The sequence below is a fragment of the Oncorhynchus mykiss genome, chromosome 26 (genome assembly GCF_057628025.1).
Source record: "Oncorhynchus mykiss isolate SJ-2025 chromosome 26, ASM5762802v1, whole genome shotgun sequence".
NCBI lineage: Eukaryota > Metazoa > Chordata > Actinopteri > Salmoniformes > Salmonidae > Oncorhynchus > Oncorhynchus mykiss.
The window spans coordinates 10851370-10874934 of NC_143047.1; the positions used below are offsets into that span (position 1 = coordinate 10851370).

General features: G+C 46.6%; 1 protein-coding gene across 3 annotated transcripts in view; it reads left to right on the forward strand.

The window, feature by feature from the left end:
- itfg1 (integrin alpha FG-GAP repeat containing 1) overlaps positions 1 to 23565 on the forward strand; it is a 118956-nt gene that overhangs the window by 71675 nt on the left and 23716 nt on the right. For 2 of the 3 annotated variants that reach the window (XR_016492228.1, XM_036963415.2), the window contains exons 11-14: positions 862 to 1012; positions 2455 to 2563; positions 16060 to 16103; positions 19141 to 19219. Coding sequence is in view for 2 of the 3 variants with exons in the window: in XM_036963415.2 (XP_036819310.2) it covers positions 862 to 1012; positions 2455 to 2563; positions 16060 to 16103; positions 19141 to 19219 (383 nt within the window). In the remaining variant the exon portion in view is untranslated. The remainder of the gene's footprint in view (positions 1 to 861; positions 1013 to 2454; positions 2564 to 16059; positions 16104 to 19140; positions 19220 to 23565) is intronic. The other variant, XM_090222116.1, reaches the window with a different exon arrangement.

Here is a 23565-nt window from a genome sequence, read left to right on the forward strand (position 1 = left end):
GGTACAGGAAAGAAGAAAGGGAAAAAAAACACACCTCTAACAAATGTTGGATAATGGTGTGGAAATGAAAGCTCTGCAACCAAACTATTTCCCTATTCAATACAGTCTGGAGTTCTACACCCCCCCCCCCCCCCCCCTCCATTCAAATGGATTGAAATAAGTCTCATGTTTGTATCTCCGACGTAATTGTACAGTGCTACTAATTGCCTATTAGCTGAGTATTTTCTGCCCAGGTCTCTGTTGTGTCGTTGCTCCCATTCTCTGTTTTCTGTGTAATTCTACATGTTTTACCGCACTTGTGTTTTCATTTGGGTATTGCTTCACTAATTGATGAGTGTGTTTTATAGTCGATACACAGCGATATCTTCTGTGTGTAAGTTGTCGCAGAGGATACATTGTCCAGGGGAGCCAAACGTACAGCCCAATCAGCCCAATTCCAATAGGAATGATAATGGACCTACATGCATACAGTTTCTTTACTGTGTCCAGCTCGCTTAAAATCACCAAAATGGAAGGCAGTAGGGGGAATATAAAACATTCCCAAAAGGATGGCTAGAGGACTAATTTTAGCTAATTTTGACGGCGAGGAAATATAACACATTTTTCAGTGTGGCACTCCAGACCTCGGTGAAGACCAAATGCGGCCCCTGGGGCAAAATGAGTTTGACAACCCTGCTCTAGTCAATTTTCAGCTCTGATCACTTATGTTGAAGCCTCTTTCGATGACTACTTTCCTCTGTTGTTTTGTCCGACCTTGTCTGTGTTCCTTTCCGTGTGTGTACAGTATCCATCGATTTTAACGCAGGATGTGTTTGTACAGTCCCTAACGGCATCTCTCCCCCTCTCTCCTCTGTGTTGTAGTGGTCAGCAGGCCTTCCTCCTGGAGAATGTTCCGTGTGACAACGCCAGCTGTAAGGATGTGGGCCGCATGTTTCGTGTCCACTGGGACCAGTCTGACCTGGGGGCCATCCCCGGGGCCGCCGTGGCCACCTTCTTCGACATCTATGAGGATGTGAGCACATCCCTCTATTCCTCTTTCCTCTCAACCTCTCCTCCACTCTCTCGCTCTCTTTCTCTCGAATTAGCCCAGGCTTCCCTCTTCACGCCTTGACGCTGTCACACAACCAACAGCTCTGCTGATTTTTTTTTTAAAGGAAGACCAATGGTGACCTCGGGCTCTCGCGTCTCATCATTAACCAGCAGCGGAGTTGTTACTAGGAAACTGGCAGACTAGCCGCTGTCAATCACTTTAGGATAGCTGTTTTTCTCTCTGTCTTGTAGTCTAGATCCCACCCGCAGCTGTGGATAGGGCAGGTTAGATCACCCTGACAGTCAAGTTTGTCATGTAGTCTAATTTATATCATCGCAGAGCAGAGTTTAGTAGGATTTTGTTTCAATTTGTATGACAACCCCCACAAATTCCAAATTTGAATGGCACAGAAATCCATTGGGAGTGTTTTTCATTATGTCTGCAAGAATTGGCTCTTTTCAATGCATCTTCCAGTATGGTTAGTCTTGTTAATTGTCCTGTTTGTGGGTGGCCTTGGATCCTCTTTTGACAACAGTCTCCCTGAGAGGCTTCAGCCGAGGCTGGAAATGGCACGCTCATGAGGCACTCTCTCCCACGCTGGCCTGCAGATTAGAGCAGCATCTCTCTCCTAATCCCACTCTGGGCCGACGGAAGGGTGTGCCAAGACGAGCATGTCACTGCAGGGCACGACTAGCGCAGGATGCGAGCCCGGCCCTGGCACAGTGTAGCGACAGGGCCTGACAGACGGAGCGCGGTCATTGTCCCCCTAGGAGCCCAATCAGCTCACAGCACAGCCCCCCTCTGAGATGAGATGTGTGTGGACGAGGTGTGTAGATAAGACAGGTTGGGGCCCAACAGCTCTTCAGGAGATTTGGAGAGTGGGGCTCGGCTGCATCTCAAATCTGGTGGTCTTTTTTAAAATCTTTAAACACACACGTAGCTTTCATCCTGCCCAAGATTCACCATCTGGGACAGCTTATTTAGTCAAAGTTTTCCTCCACTCCTCAGTCCCCATCCTTCTCCGTGAGAGCGCTGTCTCGCTCTGACTTCACTCCGTCACTGCCTGCCTCCTGGCATCCCTCTCCTTCATTGCCGCGTCCAAGACGGCCTTCTTAGAGTTTACATAATCAATGTGTTTGTTTTGGCTGTGGGATTTATTTATGACGTGTGTTTTAGTGCGGTATACCCTGTCTCATCGTTTCAGTGGAGGGAGTAGGTATCCATCTCCTGTCTCTGGGAGTTGGCTCATTTTCTCTGTAATTCCCTGACAGAGAGCGTGTGAGAGAAGTGCAGATAACTGCTGTAATGGAGGATTTGTCCTCCGTTTATAACGGGGATGAAGTGGTACATCAGAAGAGACCGTCAAAGGAAGCTTTGCCCCCGGTTCCTTTTGTCCGTCATGTATTACCATTTCTCATTTGCAGGGAATATTGGATATGATCGTGCTCAGCAAAGAGGAGGGGAAAGAGGGCTTCATCATCCACGCTTTGAAGAACAACTTTGAAGCCGACGCGTACTTCGTCAAAGTGATTGGTGAGTCGGAACTTTTCACCTTCTGCAGTTACCGCGCGCGCGTGTGTGTGTGTGTGTGTGTGCGCTCGCGCGCATGAGTCCATGTTTGTGAACATCCACATTTGTATGTATGCATGCATTGTATTCCTTTTCTGTGTGCATGCCTTTGTTTCTCTCCAGTTCTGTTTAGACTCGACAGTTCTGTTTTGAACATTTTAATGTGAATCTCCCCTTTTCCCCACTGCATAAAAGTTTTGTTTTTTTAATGCACTCCTCTCAACATAAGGGGGGGGGGCGAAGAAGAGCACAGGAGTTTTTTTTCTATCGGACTGTTTTCAGGATATCACAAGGACGTCCTCATTCCCTGAGACAAGAGTCGGCAGCGGTGCATACGCTCCGTTGACTGCAGGCTACATCCCTATTAGTTTGCATTAGACAACAGCACACGCATCGATACAAACACGAATGACTGCAGGGCATGCATCTCCCAGCATCCTTTGGGTGTTTTAACTGAACTCCTCACCTCCATTCCTCTGTGTGGCTCCCCTCCCCAACCTATAAGAAAAAGTAGCAGTGTGGCTGTAGTGATGGCGGACATTTGGGAAGCTGACATTTTTGGAAAACGGAAAGTGTCCCCTAAAAAGCTACTTTCATGCCATTTTTATTCTGCCTGCTGGGTTTTAATTAAAGGAAAAGCACTTATTTTCTTCTCCTTCATTCTCTCGTCCCTTCTCTCCCTCACAGCCCCACTGGTGGGCTTTTTTTTTAGCTATGACTGCTCCTCTGCCTATAACATCAGGCCCAGACACGGAGACTGACTTGCACACATACACTCCCTCAACTCACACGACTGACCCCAGGAGGATTTTTCCACTTCTCTTTTCTGAGCTGTTGGTTGTTTCTCTTCAGTAAAGCACTGATAGATAAGGAGTGTGCTGAAGTTGTCAAGTGGCCCGGAGATGGAGGAAGCACTCTGGTAATTAACTATGAATCTCAAACTGCTCCCAGGCTGCCTGTGCCCTCTTTCTCCTGCTGTGGCGTACAGTACACGTCAAGTGGCCTGCTGCGTTGTGCATGCGCCTCTTGACGACGCACGCCGTGAACCCAGAGAGACGAGCGCCGTCCGCCTATTGCTCTAACGTACTCCTCCCGTCTGCTAGAGCGCTCAGCGCAGTGTGGATATCCTCTCCACACACTGGTGGGCATGCAGAGCAAACTCTGCTGTCTCGCAATTCGGCTGTGACTGTTTGAAACACGAGCCGCGTCTTCCTTCCCGCCCAGCCCTCAGCTGGAAGAAAGCATGTGAACGTAGTAATGGTCGGAGGTGTTTAGAAGGATTATGGGTAGGTAAACTGTGATTGGGTGCAGAGGGAAGATGGACCCGGGGTTCACTCACAGTCTGACTGTGTTGTTGTGGTGAACAGAGTGACGGTGTCAGGGTTAGAGAGGGAGGGAACGGGAACATGTGAAGGAATTTAAGGTTGGGATTGATTGACAGACTTGTCAGTGTTGAACATTGAAGAAGGTGGACATTGATGGAAGAGGAGCAGGTGATCTGGCCTAATGGAAGTCCATTCAGGATGACAGTTTCTGGGGTTCTACCAACATGCAATCAATAATGGATGGGGTTTTGTTGCTGCCAGTCCATAAGGTGACTTTTGACAAGGCTCAGACCCGAGCAACCCCACCCTCCTCCCCTTGTTGGTGTGTTGTACATCAGGAGGTGGCGGCCCCCCCTGGTGACGGGGGCTGCTTTCCGTCGGCTTCAGATCCCCTGAGCTCTTATCGAGCGGCCTCGCTGTGGTATTGACTTTAAGTCTGGGTCACTTGCGGGATGAAATGATAAGATATGGCCCAGGGTGGGACCCAGAGACACAGCTCATTTCTGTATTCAGTGGCCAGCCTAGGCCCAGGATTGATCTATTTAAACTCATCTTCAAACGGCGCCCGCCTCTGGTTCCTGAGGCTCCGGTGCTATTATGGTTAACGTGCCAGCGCCCGGTGCTCTGCAGGTCACTGGTCTGCTGGTCTACTGGTTTGCCCATCTTAATCTTTTCTTTTTATTGGCCAGTCTGAGATGTCTTTTTCTTTGCAACTCTGCCTGGAAGGCAAGCATCCCAGAGTCGCCTCTTCACTGTTGATGTTGAGACTGGTGTTTTGTGGGTACTATTTAATGAAGCTGCCAGTTGAGGACTTGTGAGGCGTCTGTTTCTCAAACTAGACACTCTAATGTACTTGTTCTCTTGCTCAGTTGTGCACCGGGGCCTCCCACTACTCTTTCTATTCTGGTTGGAGACAGTTTGTGCTGTTCTGTGAAGGGAGTAGTACACAGCATTGTACCAGATCTTCTGCTACTTGGCAATTTCTCTCATGGAATACCCTTCATTTCTCACAAGAATAGACTGACGAGTTTCAGAAGAAAGTACTTTGTTTCCGGCCATTTTGAGCCTGTAATTGAACCCACAAATGCAGATTTTTTAAAATGTATTTCACCTCTATTTAACTAGGCAAGTCAGTTAAGAACAAATTCTTATTTACAACGACGGCCTAGGAACAGTGGGTTAACCTCCCCGGTAGGTAGCCAAATGATCCAGATACTCATCTAGTCTAAAGAAGGCCAGTTTTATTGCTTCTTTAATCAGAACAACAGTTTTCAGATAATTGCTAAATGTTTTTCTAATGATCAATTAGCTTTTTAAAATGATGAACTTGGATTAGCTAACACAACGTGCCATTGGAACACAGGAGTTGGATCCACTAATATGCGTGTTCGTCCCTAATTGTGTGTGTGTGTGTGTGTGTGTGTGTGTGTGTGTGTGTGTGTGTGTGTGTGTGTGTGTGTAAACGACCCTTTTTCAGGACCCTGTCTTTCAAAGTTAATTCTTAAAAATCCAAGTAACTTCACAGATCTTCATTGTAAAGGGTTTAAACACTGTTTCCCACGCTTGTTCAAGTAACAATTAATGAACATGCACCTGTGGAATGGTCGTTAAGACACTGACAGCTTACAGACGTAGGCAATTAAGGTCACAGTTATGAAAACTTTGGACACTAAAGAGGCCTTTATACTGACTCTGGAAAACACCAAAAGAAAGATGCCCAGGGTCCCTTCTCATCTGCATGAACGTGCCTTAGGCATGCTGCAAGGAGGCATGATGACTGCAGATGTGGCCAGGGCAATAAATTGCCATGTCCGTACTAAGACAGCGCTACAGGGAAACAGGATGGACAGCTGATCGTCCTCAAAGTGGCAAACCACGTGTAACAACACCTGCACAGGATCGGCACATCCGAACATCACACCTGCGGGACAGGTACAGGATGGCAACAACAACTGCCCGAGTTACACCAGGAACGCACAATCCCTCCATCAGTGCTTGGACTGTCTGCATTAGGCTGAGAGAGGCTGGACTGAGGGCTTGTAGGCCTGTTGTAAGGCAGGTCCTCACCAGACATCACCGGCAACAACGTCGCCTATGGCCATAAACCCACCGTCGCTGGACCAGACAGGACTGGCAAAAAGTGCTCTTCACTGACGAGTCTTGGTTTTGTCTCACCAGGGGTGATGGTCGGATTCGCATTTATGGTCAAAGGAATGAGCGTTACACCGAGGCCTGTACTCTGGAGCGGGATCGAGGTGGAGGGTCCGTCATGATCTGGGACAGTGTGTCACAGCATCATTGGACAGAGCTTGTTGTCATTGCAGGCAATCTCAATGCTGTGTGTTACAGGAAAGACATCCTCCTCCCTCATGTGGCACCCTTCCTGCAGGCTCATTCTGACATGACAATGCCACCAGCCATACTGCTTATTCTGTGCGTGATTTCCTGCAAGACAGGAATGTCAGTATTCTGCCATGGCCAGCGAAGAGCCCGGAACTCAATCACTTTGAGCACGTCTGGGACCTGTTGGATCGGAGGGTGAGGGTTAGGGCCATTCCAACCAGAAATGTCTGGGAACTTGCAGGTGCCTTGGTGGAAGAGTGGGGAAACATCTCACAGCAAGAACGGGCAAATCTGGTGCAGTCCATGATCAGGAGATGCACGGCAGTACTTAAGGCAGCTGGTGGCCACACCAAATACTTACTGTTACTTTTGATTTTGACCTCAACCCTTTGTTCAGGGACACATTATTAAATTTATGTTAGTCACATGTCTGTGGAACTTGTTCAGTTTATGTCTCAGTTGTTGAATCTTGGTATCTTCATACAAATATTTACACATGTTAAGTTTGCTGAAAATAAACGCAGTTGACACAAGGAGTCGCTAGTGCACGATAAGCCAAGTAAAGCCAAAACCTCCTCTAACTGAGGTGGCGCTGGGCCAATTTTTGCACCAATTTGTGTAACCAGCTAAACAGCTGCTCTTAGTGAAAATGTGTTTGGAGTTACTGTACCTTTCTATCTAATAGGCTATGTTACAGTGTAAGCTTCCCAATTATAATAATGAAAAACGATTTTCCAAATCTATTCATTTTTAAATGTAGATTACTTCTCCTTTGCAATTATCATTCACCTGATGATTTTGAACAAACGCACAATGGGGGTCCCTGGGCAAGAAAAGTTTGATGGCAAGAAAAGTTTGACGACCCCTGGCCTATAAAACTGGCTCTAATTACTGCCTCATTGAGGCCAGTGTTAACTCAAACTGGCCCTTCAATTAGGGGAGTTAATCAGGTAGCTGAGCGTCACACCGGGACCCAGGGAAGATGATTCTCAGCCGTTAGGGGAGACCAGGATCCGTCTATCACAGAAAGTCAGAGATCTGTTTTGACTGAAGAAATAGGCAGTGTGGCACTGCTCATACAATGTTACAAGTATTTACTACACTGAACTAGCCGAGTTCAGCAGTCAAATCCCCCATGATCTACCAGGTGATTCATAAAAAGACAGAGACATTGAGAGTCAAAGTAGAAACGTTAGAAAGGGGTTGCAGAGATGTTGTGTGTGTGTGACGGACCGACCAGAACAATGTGAGCTGATTTACGTTCTCCTCCTCTCGAGTTGAGATGCAGATTCGCTGCATTGAGGAACATCTGCAGGCTTTGTTTAGTCCAGTACACATCCTCCTTTCCCTTTCTCTCTCCGCCTCTGCCAAGCTGTCAGTCAGGAAGTATCCGCCCTCGCTCACATTTTAATTCAGCTCAACAGATGAGGGAGCTTTCATAGAGACATTGCTCTTCGCTCTCTTTTGGAATTTCAAGACACAAGTCCATATTTCTGGAGGTTTCCCTGCTGGTTTATTGGTTAATTCTGCATTTGGTGTGTAATGTCGAGTGGTGAATTAAAGTATACAGAATTAAACTGAGATAGGCAGCACATGTGTGAAGGGCTCAAACAGGCAAATATCAAATGTGAGAAGAAGATTTGGAAAACAAGGATATAGTATAAAAATATATTGATTACTGTGTTTCCCCTCTCCAATAGCTGTCAATCTGACACAACTTTGAAAGTACTTCCAGTGTTATCATTTTGCTGAAGTAAACTATTCTCCCATGTCCAGTAGTCATCTGTTCACTTTGGTCTTAAAGGTCTTCTGTCTACTCCACCACCCTCAAATATAATACATCTCCGGGAGTACAGATGGAATATTTCATTTCACGTCTGCAGCCTGCAGATGATTGACAGCTAAAGCGTGTCCTTCAAATAAGCCTCAAACAAAGGTAGTTGAATGATGTCAGAGCAGCAGGCGAGGTATGACCATGACTTACCATTAGATCAGTCCGACATGACAGATAACTAGACTTCAAAACCGTCTTGGAGGAGATTGACATTATGCACACACACACACACACACACACACACACACACACACTTCCTTCGTGGATTACTCAACTATGAATGAGCAGTGGGTAGAAAGACTGTGTGCGTGCATGCGTTATGATTGTGTGTGTGTGGCGGCAGGTAGCCTACCAGTTAAGAGCATTGGGCCAGTGAAAGAAAAGGTCGCTGGTTCAAATCCCCGACCCGACTAGGTGAAAAATCTGCCTGTGCCCTTGAGCAAGGCACTTCACCCTAATTGCGCCTGTAAGTCGCTCAGGATAAGAGAGTCTGCTAAATGACTAAAATGTCAATGTAAATGTGTGTCACTGCCTGTCTGGCAGACAAGAAGCCTAGGGTCAGCACCAGCCCAGATTAGGCCTTGAGGAAAAGGAAAGCAGCACCTCGGACTGCTCAGCTGTCAGTGTAAGATTGCTCATTGATTGAAATTTGTAGCCACTGGCGTGGCGTGGTGACATGACATGTCTTCCCCCTGTCAAGAGGCAGCCAGCCCAGCTCCGTGTGTGACGTCATCTGACAGCTTGGAGTGGCTCTTCTTTTCTTGTGACGTTGGCTCGGTTTCCATGGTTCCCTATGGATTTATTTTTTTATGATGATGATGCGAAGGCGATTTAAATGTGGGAGCCGTCAGACAACACCCAGATGGGTAGGATCTGGAGGGACTGGACTGGTGGAGGATTTGGACCGTTGGACCTGGGAAGGCAGTTGTCAACCCAGATCAGCTACCGACTCTGATGCATGTACCCTGCTGTTTTGTTAGCTCCACTCTACAGTCATGGAACAGAGTCTCATTCAGAGCACATCAACAGCACTGTGCAGCTCTGAATTATGGTGCTGTCTGATTTCAGGTCAAACTGATGCAGCCAAGAACAGAGGGAGGGCATCTCCTACTGCTCTCATTAGGATGTCAGAGAAAGCTCAGACAGCTGTCCTCATCTGTGTGTGTGCGATTGTGTGTGTGTGTGTGTGCGCGCATGCATGTGTGCGCGCGCTTGTGCACATGATGGTATTTCCTCCGAGCCATGCTTGGTGTTCTGCTCAATGAGGCGGAGCGATGAACCGGACCCTCATTCCCTTATCAACCCGTCTGTCTGATAAGTCTACAGCCCATGCACCGGCCTGACGGCAAAGTAGCTACATGCCACCTCTTAAAACATTGCAGCATGATAGCAGTGTGACATACATCCTAACACCACAAGAAATCCCACCTAACTCATGGCGACAGCCAGCAACTGAGATAGCGAAGTTCTCATTCTGCTGCATGGTCCCTCGCAGGCATAGACATTCAATAAACCCAAAAGTCTTCTCTCCAAATGCCTCAGTGAATGTCTGTTGAGAATTATGTGAAGCCCTCTTGAAGATGTCATAGTTTGCAGTGTTTAGAATCCCTTATCTCTACTATAGGCTATATGAAGCTCTTGGACAAAGCCCTGGCAATAAAGAAGCGCATTATCCATCAGATGAATCCATAAAAAGCTCATCAAAAACATTTTATCAGGTCTTTTGAATGTTTATTTATTCTCCTCTAAAGCTGCTCTCTTAGCCCGACCCTGTGAGTTCTGTATGTCCCACACTTCACTCTAGACTGGCATATCATTAGAGGGCACTCACTCTCTACAGTCACTTTTTACAGATGGGGGATCTTAATTTGATCACTATTGTGCTGCTGAGAATGCAAACGTGTCGTGTATTTGAGTTTTAAAAAGGCTTCTAAAAGTTTGTCATTTCCACTTAGAAATGTCATACTTGATTTGCCCTAATGTAAACTGTAGTAACCCCTACAACAATGTCCATTAAATATGATCCACATAATAATTCACATTTCCTGTTGCTGCAGGATTATTTTCCTGCTGTAGCAAACTGAATCAAATTAAGATCCTACATCTGTGCACACAAAGAACACAAACACACACTAGTAGACAGGCCCAGGCGTACGCAGGCAGAATACACTGACATACCATTTCATCCTCCACGTCAGTGGGCAAGTCCTGCTGGGGAGCTGCCGACAGCATTGACATTGCCCTTGTCGCAGCTCCCTCTGACAAATAGCTCTATCCAACAGAGTAGAGGCAGCAGACCAGCGTCTGTGTGCACAGTTGTGGATTTCTGGATAAACCCTGAATACTTACTGTGTTAGCGGTCCCAGGTCTGTATGTGACCCTTACTTTGCTACCTGTTGCGTGCGAGTTTAATGAATGACAACAAAAGAGAAAAAGCGAGCTGTGAAGTAAGACCGGGTTCTTAGAAGGCAGGGGGGGGTTGCTCTGTGAGAGTCAGAGAGGGAGAGTTGTCTATCCTAGCACACAGAGAAGCATTCACATCCTGGAGCAGTAGAAGCATGGCCAGTGATTCGTGAAGGACAGCGGCGAGGCACGCTCCCCGTCTCGGTCTCTCTCCCCGAGCCACGCATCACTGCCTGCGTCAGGCACTTTATGGAGTCTCTATGTCAGCGCCATTGATTGGATTTACCCATTCTACTAACCAATTTACGGCACCACACGATCACAGTCCCCATAGTCCTTTAAACAAGCCAGAGAAGATGTTGCACTTGCTCCTCTTTATAGTGGCCACGAGTGACTCGGGATCACATCTTTGTTATGAACACTTAGAAAGAGAAGGCGTTTGTAATCCAACCTCTACACCATGGGTCAGTGTGGATTGGAATTAACTTGGCGTTCTGGGAACTTGGCATGCTGAGAATAGTAATACAAGTTCCAAAAATCAAAATGAATTTGGAGAGGATAGCCTTAGCTATATGAGATCGGTTCAACCCAAGCAGAGACTGGGTCAGTATTGCGCATGGTTTTCAATGAGCAAAACAGAAACACCCTTCTGGGTTTAGAGGCCCAGCGTTTTATGATCTAGTGACCTGCTCTGTCCTCTGCACACGGCTGACAGGTGTTAGACCTGATCCCAGGCCCCGGTTTCCCAGAAGCATGTTAAGGCTAAGTTAATCGTTAGAACAATTGAGTTCAATGGTTTCAACAATGAACGTAGCCTTAAGATCCTTTTGGGAAACCGGGCCCAGGTCAGTGTTTGATCAGATAGATATCTGTATTCTCATGTCCTGTTTAGGGCTGTAACCGATGAAATCAGCAGCAGCAGAACATATACCTTTCAACGTGGGCAGTATCGATCCCATCGACCACAGAGGTATATATATATAACCCAACGAATATCTCCACGTGGAGGTCAAAGGGCCTCATCTCAGGGCCTCCCGAGTGGCGCAGCGGTCTAAGGCATTGCAGTGCTTGGCGTCACTACAGATCCGGGTTTGATCCCGGGCTGTGTCGCAGCCGGCCGTGACCGGGAGACCCATGAGGCGACGCACAGTTGGCCCAGCGTCGTCCGGGTTAGGGGAGGGTTTTGCCGGCAGGGATGTCCTTGTACCATCGCGCTCTAGCGACTCCTGTGGCGGGCCGGGAGCATGCATGCTAACACTGTTGCCTGGCGTACGGTGTTTCCTCTGACACCTTGGTGCGGTTGGCTTCCGGGTTCAGCGAGTAGTGTGTCAAGAAGCAGTGTGGCTTGGCAGGATCGTGCTTCGGAGGACGCACGGCTCTCTACCTTCGCCTGTCACAGGTCCGTACTGAAGTTGCAGCGATGTGACAAGAATGTAACTACCAATTGGATAACACGAAACACGTCCTTCAGTTCCATACGGCACGGCTACACGGTCCAACAGTGATGGTCGGTTTCTGGGACTAAGCCTAGTAGCGGCACTAAAGAGGAATGACTTTCATGTGTTTTACTTTTGAGTGGGGTTGTTTGTTTATCTGCATTAAGGAGTCCAGTCAGTGAGCAGCAGCAGTACAGGATGCATGATGGTAGATCCTAATTAAAGAAGTATTCAGCAGCTCAACTTCAATGTGCAAATTACCAGCGCCAGCCAATTAGTATGCTAATATATTAATTCCTCTTATTGCTGATTTAAGAATTCAGGATTTTTTTTCCTTGCTGCTCCATATGCACACAAATACCCAAATACACTTCCCCTGCAGCTTATTATTGAGCTCATTTATTTTCTGTGTTTATTTTATTACCAATATATTTTTTTTCTTCTCTTGGTATTTTTTCCTATTTTATTTACAGTGCAATTACATTTAAAAAATAATTATATTTCACCTTTTTTGTTTAACCAGGTAAGCCAGTTGAGAACAAGTTCTCATTTACAACTGCGACCTGGCCAAGATAAAGCAAAGCAGTGCGACAGAAACAACAACACAGAGTTACGCATGGGATAAACAAACATACAGTCAATAACACAATAGAAAAATATATGTACAGTGTGTGCAAATGTAGTAAGATTAGGGAGGTAAGGCAATAAGTAGGCCTTAGTGGCAAAATAATTACAATTTGGCATTAACACTGGAGTGATAGATGTGTAGATGATGATGTGCAAATAGAGATACTGGGGTGCAAAAGAGCAAAAAAATAATAATAAATATGGAATGGGGTAGTTGGGTGGGCTATTTACAGATGGGCTGTGTACAGGTGCAATGATCGGTAAGTTGCTCTGACAGCTGATGCTTAAAGTTAGAGAGGGAGATATAAGTCTCCAGCTTCAGTGATTTTTGCAATTTGTTCCAGTCATTGGCAGCAGAGAACTGGAAGGAAAGGCAGCCAAAGAATGTGTTGGCTTTGGGGATGACCCGTGAAATATACCTGCTGGAGTGCGTGCGACGGGTGGGTGTTGCTATGGTGACCAGTGAACTGAGATAAGGCAGGGCTTTACCTAGCAAAAACTTATGGATGACCTGGAGCCAGTGGGTTTTTGCGACGAATATGTAGCGAAGGCCAGCCAACGAGAGCATAAAGGTCGCAGTGGTGGGTAGTATATGGGGCTTTGGTGACAAAACGGATGGCACTGTGATAGACTACATCCAATTTGCTGAGTAGAGTGTTGGAGGCTATTTTGTAAATGACATTGCCGAAGTCAAGGATCGGTAGGATAGTCAGTTTTACGAGGGTATGTTTGGCAGCATGGGTGACGGAGGCTTTGTTGCGATATAGGAAGCCGACTCTAGATTTAATTTTGGATTTGAGATGCTCAATGTGAGTCTGGAAGGAGAGTTTACAGTCTAACCAGACACCAAGGTATTTGTACAATGATTCCTCCTTTAAAAGTTGTGTCATACTGTGGCACACCCTGCGTGCTGCTGCAGCATTCTGTGGCACGTCATTTAATTCTCAGCTATTTCTTCTGTTACTGCAAGTTATTTCTAATTTGACCACCAGAGGGCATGTTTGAGAAGCATTTGATAGTATTCCGTATTATTACCAGAGAATTTAAAACCTTTTTTGTAATAACATAGTAAATGAGATTGATTTTAAGAAATGTGGCTTAAATAATTTGATTCATATTTTGGTGTTTCAGAGAGAAATTGTCCGTTTTGTAAATTCAGACCGTTTCCCTCTCGGAGTGCACACTGGACATTCGGGTCGAGGAGTAGGGTTGATTTGAGCATTCTGGCCTTACAACGGCAGTCAAGCACCCAAGCTAACATTGGCTAGCTACTTCCAGACACAAATGAGACCACTCTGACCATTTTACTCGCCCTAACAGAGCTGGTAAGGCCGCCGTTTTGAAGTAATCGGGAAAAAACAGGCCTTATTTTTGTGCATTTTTCACCCTGCCAGCTCCTATTAGTTCTATTGAGCACCGTGGCACCAACTTGCCTTCCGAACGTTCTATTCCCAGCTTATTGTTCAACGTCACAATGCCTGCTTCTCTATTGTTGGCAATGAGACCTGCTCACGTTGCTTTATAGTTCAAATGTAAACAACAAAATGTCAACAACAAAAATAATATTGGAACTATGCGGTCTTCCCATTGTTTCCTATGGGGGGAAATATAGGCATGTCTGTCTATTTCGCCAAATATCTCGCAATGTGTACTTTTGGATTTTCTTCAAGTTGGGTGTAACCGGTGTGAAATGGCTAGCTAGTTTGCGGGGTGCGCACTCATAGCGTTTCAATCAGTGACGTCACTCACTCTGAGACCTGGAATTAGCTGTTCCCCTTGCTCTGCTTTTGTGGAGTGATGGCTAACAATGCTTCGAGGGTGGCTGTTGTCTATGTGTGCAGAAGGTCCCAAATGCATAATGAGTGCTCTAACTCCCCCTTGTGGTGGCCTGGAGCAATGAAGCCATGACGCTGGGTACCTCTAAGTCCCGCGGTGTAAGCTCGCAACTTTTAAAGGAGGAACCATTGTAGTTGTCCACATATTCTAAGTCAGAATCATCCGGAGTGGTGGTGCTAGATGGGCGGGAGGGTGCGGGCAGCAATCGGTTGAAGAGCATGCATTTAGTTTTACTAGCATTTAAGAGCAGTTGTAGGCCACGGAAAGAGTGTTGTATGGCATTGAAGCTCATTTGGAGGTTTGTTAACACGGTGTCCAAAGAAGGGCCAGATGTACACAGAATGTTGTTGTCTGCATAGAGATGGATCAGAGAATCACCAGCAGCAAGAGCGACGACATTGATATATACAGAGAAAGGACTCGGCCCGAGAATTAAACCCTGTGGCACCCCCATAGAGACTGCCAGAGGTCCGGACAACAAACCCTCCGATTTGACACACTGAACTCTGTCTGAGAAGTAGCTGAACCAGGCGTGGCAGTCATTTGAGAAACCAAGGCTATTGAGTCTGCCGATAAGAATGTGGTGATTAACAGAGTCGAAAGCCTTGGCCAGGTCGATGAATACGGCTGCACAGTACTGTATTTTATCGATAGCGGTTATGATATCATTTAGGACCTTGAGCGTGGCTGAGGTGCACCCAGGACCAGCTCGGAAACCAGATTGCATAGTGGAGAAGGTACGGTGGGATTCGAAATGGTTGGTGATCTGTTTGTTAACTTGGCTTTCGAAGACTTTAGAAAGGCAGGGCAGGACGGATATAGGTCTTTTACAGTTTGGGTCTAGCGTGTCTCCCCCTTTGAAGAGGGGGATGACCGGGGCAGCTTTCCAATCTTTGGGGATCTCAGACGATACGAAATAGAGGTTGAATAGGCTAGCAATAGGGGTTGCAAAAATTTTGCCGGATAACTTTAGAAAGAGAGGGTCCAGATTGTCTAGCCCGGCTGATTTCTAGGGATCCAGATGTTGCAGCTCTTTCAGAACATCAGCTATCTGCATTTGGGTGAAGGACAAGTGGGGGGGGCTTGGGCAAGTTACTGCGCGAGGTGCAGAGCTGTTGGTAGGGGTAGCCAGGTGTAAAGCATTGCCAGCCGTAGAAAAATGCTTATTGAATTTCTCGATTATCGTAGTTTTTCCTAGCCTCATGCAGTGGATAGCTGGGAGGAGGTGCTCTTATTCTCCATGGACTTTACAGTGTCCCAAAACTTTTGGGTAATTACTGCTACAGAATGCAAATTTCTGTTTGAAAAATCTAGCCTTGGCTTTCCTAACTGACTGTGTATATTGGTTCCTGACTTCCCTGAAATGTTGCATATCCTGGGGGCTGTTCGATGTTAATGCAATGACTTAATTTATTTAGCTTCCCCATTAATAAGCATCCACAGAAAAAACAAAATAAGCATTGCAGGTCTATCTTATGTCTACCAAGTTTGGGTTTTCCTACCGGGATGACGACGTTAACCGTACAGTGTCTAACTCGAGCCGTCATCGAGCCGTGTTGTTAGTCACAGACAACTCCCACACTGTATGGGATTGTGTAGGACAAATAAAATTCCTGTTGCTTGCTAATTAATCAGTCTTCCTTTTCTCCACCTCAGTGCTCAGTGGACTCTGTTCTAACGACTGCCCGGGAAACGTCAAGGTAAGACTAGTGTCTCTGTGTATGCGTGTGCATTGTAACGCAATGAAAAAAAGATAGCCGTGGAGATATTGAAATTAAAAAAATACAAATTCTAGAATGATTTTTGAGAGAGTGAAAAGGCTTATCTTGTAACTAGTCAGTCATCTTGGTCCTGTAAGAGCGTCTGCTAAATGACTAAAAATGGAAATGTCCCCAGAGCTAGTGACAGACAGGCTTGGTGCTGGTCCTGTCGTAGTGTTTGTTTGGGTTGTTTGCCTCTCCACTGTGTGTCCGCTCACACTCACCCCACCATTGCCTGACTCAGCCGGGTGATTGATGGAGCCCATGTCTGGAGCTTTGGGCTGTTTTCTCCGCTCTCCTCCTCCTTAAGTCCCTCACATCCATCACTCTAACCCTCTTCTGTCCGTCTGTCTTCCCACCTATTGTCTCATTGTCTATCACTATCCACCTCCCTTTAGTTTCCACAGAACCTTTGTTCAATTTCCAATCCCAGTACTGTACAACTGTTCAGTCTGATGAAGCTATAGGCCTACATGCAATGTATAATACTGTACGGTGTGGGAGGGTCTGTCGGTGTGGGAGGGTCTGTCGGTGTGGGAGGGTCTGTCGGTGTGGGAGGGTCTGTCGGTGTGGGAGCCTGGCTGCATTCTCTAGCAGCCTGCCATAGCGTTTCATTAGGCTGTTAAAACCGAGGCAGACAGAAAGCTCTCTTCATTAGGCGTCATCGGCCTATAATGAAGAGATCATACAGCCTCCATATTACCACTAGGTCATGTACTGCTCCTCAGACCCCCACCCCGCGGCATGCTGAGAGAACCGTCTCCCCACAGTACTAGTGGTGGATGGAAAAAATTGGATATGATTTTTTGACGATGTGTCGTTTTGACAATATTGCAATATTATTTTTGCACTCGTTAGCTGTACTTGAACCCAAACTCCAGTATGTTTCCTTCCTAACTTGTTTTCCAACTTCATTTTAAATAGGGAGCCTTTTATTTCCATGACTGATCAAAACTCTATTCTGTCTCTCTGCAGCAGACATAGGATGAGCAATGCGTTTGAACATCCAATAGCAAAAAAAATCACAGTATCGAATCGCAATACATATAGAATCGTGAGAATTGCAATTAATATGGAACCGTGTGAATCGCAATACATATGGAATTGTGGGAATTGTGTGAATCGCAATACATATGGAACTGTGGGAATCGTGTGAATCGCAATACATATGGAACTGTGGGAATCATGTGAATCGCAATTCATATGGAATTGTGGGAATCGTGTGAATCGCATTACATATGGAACTGTGGGAATCGTGTGAATCGCAATACATGCACTGAGTGTACAAAAAATTAGGAACACCTTCCTAATATTTAGTTGCACCCCTTGTTTCCCTCAGAACAGCCTCAATTCGTTGGGGCATGGACTCTACAAGGTGTCAAGCGTTCCACAGGGAAGCTGGCTCATGTTGACTTCGGTGCCTCCCACAGATGTGGCAAGTTGGTTGGATGTTCTTTGGGTGATGGAACATTCTTGATACACACAGGAAACCGTTGAGCGTTGATTTAAGTACCTTTGAACTGTTGAGTGTGAAAAAACCCAACAGCGTTGCAATTCTTGACGCACTCAAATCTGGCACCTACTACCATACACTGTTCAAAGGCACTTAAATCTTTTGTCTTGCCCATTCACCCTCGGAATAGCACACATGCACAATCCATGTCGCAAGGCTTAAAAATCCTTCTTTAACCTGTCTCCTTCCCTTTCATCTACACTGATTGAAGTGGATTTAACAGATGACATCAATAAGGGATCATAGCTTTCACCTGGATTCACCTGGTCCGTCTATGTCATGGAAAGAGTGGGTGTTCCTCATGTTTTGTCCACTTCGTGTTTCTTATCGGCACCGAAGTATCCCGATAATATCATATCGTGAGGTCCCTGGCAATTCCCAACCGTACGCTGTACACTGTAGAGCTGATGAAGGCCACAGAGGTCAGGGCTCTCTCAGATAGGAAACCCGGAGAAACGGTTGGGTGGGTCAAGAATTGTGAAAATCCTTTACCAAGCAGCCTCGACTCAGTCCAGGGCTACACTGCAGTTTGTTAGGGCAGTGGATTTCATCCCAAGCCGTTTTAGTGGCAACTTGTGTATCATGAAGTCTAGCGTTTATGTGGCTTTGGAGTGCAACAACTTGAGAATAAAATTGGTTGTCGTTTAAAAAAATAAATAATAATTCAGTACATATCTGTAAATGGCTGCCTCAATGAGAAGGACCTTTCAGAAATCTGCTCAGAGGTGGTACTGCATCGGTGACTGGTATCTATGGTAACCCACCCAGAAGATGACAATAGGCTCTAAATCAGAAGGCGAACTAACTTCATGTACGATCACTCTGTCCAGGCCTAAACTTTCCCCAGTCCTCCCTTGAAGACACAGAGAAAGCTACATAGCATAGGCCTAATTTACTTTTCCCAACCGTTTAAAAATTCATCTCCGATTCGCCACATTGTGCCGTTCATTAGCATTTTGAGGGATTACCAGGAGCAGTGGGGAGGACTGCATAATGCAGAGGATGTGATGGAGCTGGCTGTGATGTCAGGCTCACTGTAGCCTGTTCTCAGTCTGCCCGGAACCTGTGCTTTATTTCACCCAGAGGACAGCTCTAGCTTCTTAGAGCTGCCGGGGTTTGCACCCAGATCCCCATTGGCTTCAGAAAGGTCAAGGAGGGTTCGCACACGCTCTGTACACACAGCCAAAACCTCCTGAGGCGAGTCATGGAAGGGGACAGATGTCTGTGTTAAGACTTTGGCGTCTGTGTTGAGAATTAAATGGTGGGAGATCAGTCGTTTCAGGGATAATGGATCCACTAATATGCGTGTTCGTCTCTAATTGTGTGTGTGTGTGTGTGTGTGTGTGTGTGTGTGTGTGTGTGTGTGTGTGTGTGTGTGTGTGTGTGTGTGTGTGTGTGTGTGTGTGTGTGTGTGTGTGTGTGTGTGTGTGTGTGTGTGTGTGTGTGTGTGTTTTGATCTTGCAGCCGTTTGGTGTGAACCAGCCTGGACCGTATGTTAGTTACACTACTGTGGACTCCAACGGCTACCTGAAGAACGCCTCGGGTAAGTCCAACATGGACAGATACTGTGTACAGTTGACAGTCGGCCAGCCGTCTTGTACAGGCTTTCTGGTAATAGTGCAGATTGGGTGGGCCGTCAGCCATGACAGTTGTTCTATTGGGAATGGGGTTGACTACAGACTTCCCCTCTACTTGGAGGTCATAATATCTGTGCTGCGGTAGCTGGTCTGAGTGACGGGGCTGTGGTGTTGGTCAGTGTGTGTGTGTGTGGGTGAGAGGCCTTTTCAGGGCTGTAGCCCCAGGGGTTTAATTGAAGCATGGCTTCTGTGTTTGCCCAGACAATCGCCCTGTTGCCCATCTCACCGGAGGTTATCTCACCGCCCGGCCTGATAATGTTGACACAGCGCGTTTCCTGCTAGAGAAAGGCATGATGGGTAGAGGGCTATTGGTTTGCTTGCTAAGAAACGGCGGGCTTTGTTGCTGTGCTCTTTGTTAGGAGGTTGAAAGGGAGGAGGAGAAGAGCCTCCTGCCTTTGGGAAAAATAAAAGTGATTTGATGAAAAAGAACCGAGCTATACGTCCGAGATAACGTTTCAAGGGCTCAGTGAAGAGGAGGGTGAAAGAATAGAGTTCTTAACAAAGATCTGTAGGAAAGGTTCTGTGTCTACGTCTGTGTGACTGGGTGGCTTGGAGGCAGAGGTGGAATTGCCACGTTCTGGGTCACTCAGTCAGGTCCCCTTCATCAGAAAGGCTTCAACAGAATGACAGAATTTCTCTAATGAAGCTAGCCGCATTCCTCAATACAAAGCTGTATGACTTATGGAATGTGTAACAATCAATGTCAGACTGAGCTATTTAACCTGAAAATTGGTTAAAATGGCTGAATTGTAAGTACACACCTGCACTGTGAAGTGGTCTTTACACCCAACCTAGTTCAGCCTGAACAAGGCAGACTAGACATTAAACCAAGGCCCATTCAGTCTCATTCTTCAACACCTGAGAACTGAACTGATAGACAACCAGCGTTACACTTTTGATAATGAAGTGTTTTGGACCTGCCCATGTTGGTCCGGTCCGAGGTGTGACTGGTGCCAGTGAAAAGCAGGCCAGCTAAAGCATGACTCAGGGAGGTAGTTCTGTTGCCTGGACAGGACAGATGAGTTGAATTAGGCCTAATGTCTCCCCCGCTGTCTCGAGGAGGTGACAAGGCCATTTCAAAGACAAAATTGCAAAATTGCTTAGAGGACAGACGTTATTTTCAGAAAGCTGAGGAATGGATTCAAGTATTTGCAAGATTTCCTCAGTGAGTAATTCCATCTATTAAAAAGCCTTGGTTCTGTTCACCATTTTTTATTTTTTATTTTATCCATCGTCTGTGTGTGTCTGGGTATCAACGATGAATAGGACAGCAAGGCCTAAAAAGCAGAGAATCTATTTTAGTATCTAGCTACATCCTGTTCTGTTGGAATCATTCACTAAAGGAAAATGCAACAATTACAATCGTAATTTTGAGAAGAAGAACACTCCTCCCTCTCTGTGACAGGACCCCGTTTATAGGGGCAAGAGAATAGATCAATCAGTCCACAAGGAGTAACAATCAAAAGAACCACAGTCAGAAAGCCCTCCGTCTTTCCAAACAGTTTGTTTATTGTTCAATAATCCCCAACCGCTATTACATTTTGCAGGACTCTCAGACACCAAACCGTGAGATTAAAAAATCTCTTATTTCTTGTGTTAAAGGTAAACTTCTCTCAAGTGTTTGGAAACATTGAAAAAACTCAAACCTTGACAGAGGAGAGGGAAACGGCGAGGTAAACCTAGTATAATACATGTCTGACTGGAGGGAATGAAGAAGAATAGAAGTCCAGATAGTTCTCTTTGCAGAGAGTAATCTTCAAGGGGGGGAAAAAAGGAGAATTCCCTTTCTCCCATTCATGTTTGTATTCTGTGTGGATGTTGAGCCTCCGGGTTGTGGTCAAGGCTATTTAAAGACGACTTGGATTCATTTAAAGCCCAGATTTGGGATTCAACACCCAACGGGTGTGTCAACATGCAGCGGTTTAGGATTGTCCTCTTGACCCCTGTGCTGGAGCTCTGCTCTGTGGGCTTAAGAGCAGCTGTGTGTGCACCAGACACCTCTCCCTGAGAAGGTCATCTAACAGGCTGACCTGAGGAAAAAGCCCCAACACCTGCCCTCCTGGAGGCTGAGCCAATGAGAAGGAGAGGGAAAGGCCAGAGCTGTGTGTACACTGACTGAGGGAGATGCTCAGAGTATAGGTTAGATATACTGTACAGTATGGAGAGTGGCTGGGTCAGCCCTGGCTGGGTTATTCCCAGGGCTCCTTATTTGACAGTAATAAAGTGCAGTGCGGGACAAAGCCAGTGTGTGCAGGGTGATTTAAAGTGTATTTATTCTAGGGGCATGGGGAGAAGGCAGGTAGACTGACAGAAATGAGCGATGATGCGCGGACTGTCTGCTCTCTCTACTGGGGCCCCACGCTCTTCATTTACTCTTCAGCACTAAAAGAGAGGGAAAAGAGGTGACAGAGGGATGGGAAGTCAAATACATGAATGGATGTGGAAGGAAAGGACTATAGAAAAGACATACTGTGGAGGGAGAGGTTAAAATGGCTGAAAAATAGCAGCAAATGCAGCGAATAGTGGCAAGTGCGTAATGGGTAATGGAATGAAGATCTGGGTCAATGGAAACGAGGGAGTAGAGGGGACGGGGGAAATAAAGGTTCATAAGGTAGGATGCACACTACACACTACGCTATGCTGTGGTCCACTGATAGTGCTCTTACCGCTGTGTCACAGGGCTTCAAGTTCTGATTGGTGAACCTGCGTACGTAACTCAGACCCAGCTCTGCCATCTCGTTATGGTATTGAGCCTTGGTTTTAGTGCTGGACAGGCAGCTCCCGTCATACTATCATGTATGGCAGTGGCCGATTTAGCCTCGGTGACCTGTGGTGTCTCTGTTTCAGTGGTTCTGTGGAGGCCTGGGTCTGTGATACTGAGGCTAAGGGACATAGGGGATTTAAAAGGCCTGGCTGGCTGGTCCTGTCAGATGATCCCTGGCTGCTCTGCCTGGCTGCTCTGCCTGGCTGCTCTGCCTGGCTGCTCTGCCTGGCTGCTCTGCCTGGCTGCTCTGCCTGGCTGCTTTGGATGTGTATCGATCCCCAGGACCCAGGCGGTCTCCATCTCCACATCTCCAGCTGGAGCTAGTGAATCAACCAACAGAATATGAATGTGGGCTCTGCCTGCCGTGTGTGTGTGTGTGTGTGTGTGTGTGTGTGTGTGTGTGTGTGTGTGTGTGTGTGTGTGTGTGTGTGTGTGTGTGTGTGTGTGTGTGTGTGTGTGTGTGTGTGTGTGTGTGTGTGTGTGTGTGTGTGTGTGTGTGTGTGTGTGTGTGTGTGTGTGTGTGTGTGTGTGTGTGTGTGTGTGTGTGTGTGTGCGTGTGTGTGCGTGTGTGTGCGACCATACGTGTTTGATTGTGTGTATGTGCGTACTTGATTGACTGTGTGTGGGGGGGTAGTTCATTTACTGTTTGTGCAGCAATGCATGTGCTGTCTGTGTGCTGTCTGGTCCTCAGAGAACCAATGCTCCATCTGAACGTCTCACCTTAGTCTCCTCACCCCTCGGGCTATTTATATAAGGCCCTGGTATGCAATAGCTTACCTTTCCCCTCATTCCTTATCCCCTATGGAATTAGAATTCAGCTGTATTAGAGATGAATATTGACCTTAGCGGTAGAGTTCCGTACCGTTGGTTTCTGTGCAATTTGGATCAAGGGAGTTGTTGTTCTGCACAGTTAGTAAATCAGTAGACCATATAGAGTAATCTACAGTCCCCTGTGGTTTTTAAAGGTACAATCTATATGTGGTTGGTGTGGGGTAAAGCTAGTGGTGTCAGGCATAATAAGCAGACAAGATCGATTACCCTGGACTGGTGCTGACAGGACAACGGCTGTGTGTGTTGTTTCCACTGCGTAGGGGAAGGAAGGAGGGTGTGAGGGCTTGTCTCTCTGTGCACAGAGAATACTGGATGAAATGAAGCAGAGGAATCACAGTCATTTGAAAAATGACGGATGGTGAGTGAACCGTACCACAAGTACAAAATAGGAGTGGAGATGCGCTCTCTCTGTCCACCTATCTCTCTATTCCGTCCCTCTCTTTTTCTCTGCCATGGTGCCGGGGCTTTTGGCTGGCTCATTGGAAGGGAGGAGCGGAGGGAGGAGAGGGTGAGGAGGGGTGAGGAACAAACAGCTAGGGAACTTCGGCAGGCTCTGTTTAATTAGGCAAATGAGGATGGAGGATTAAGGACAGCAGAGAATAACACCCCCCCCCCCCACGCACACAGACACTGACACCTACACAGACACACACAGAC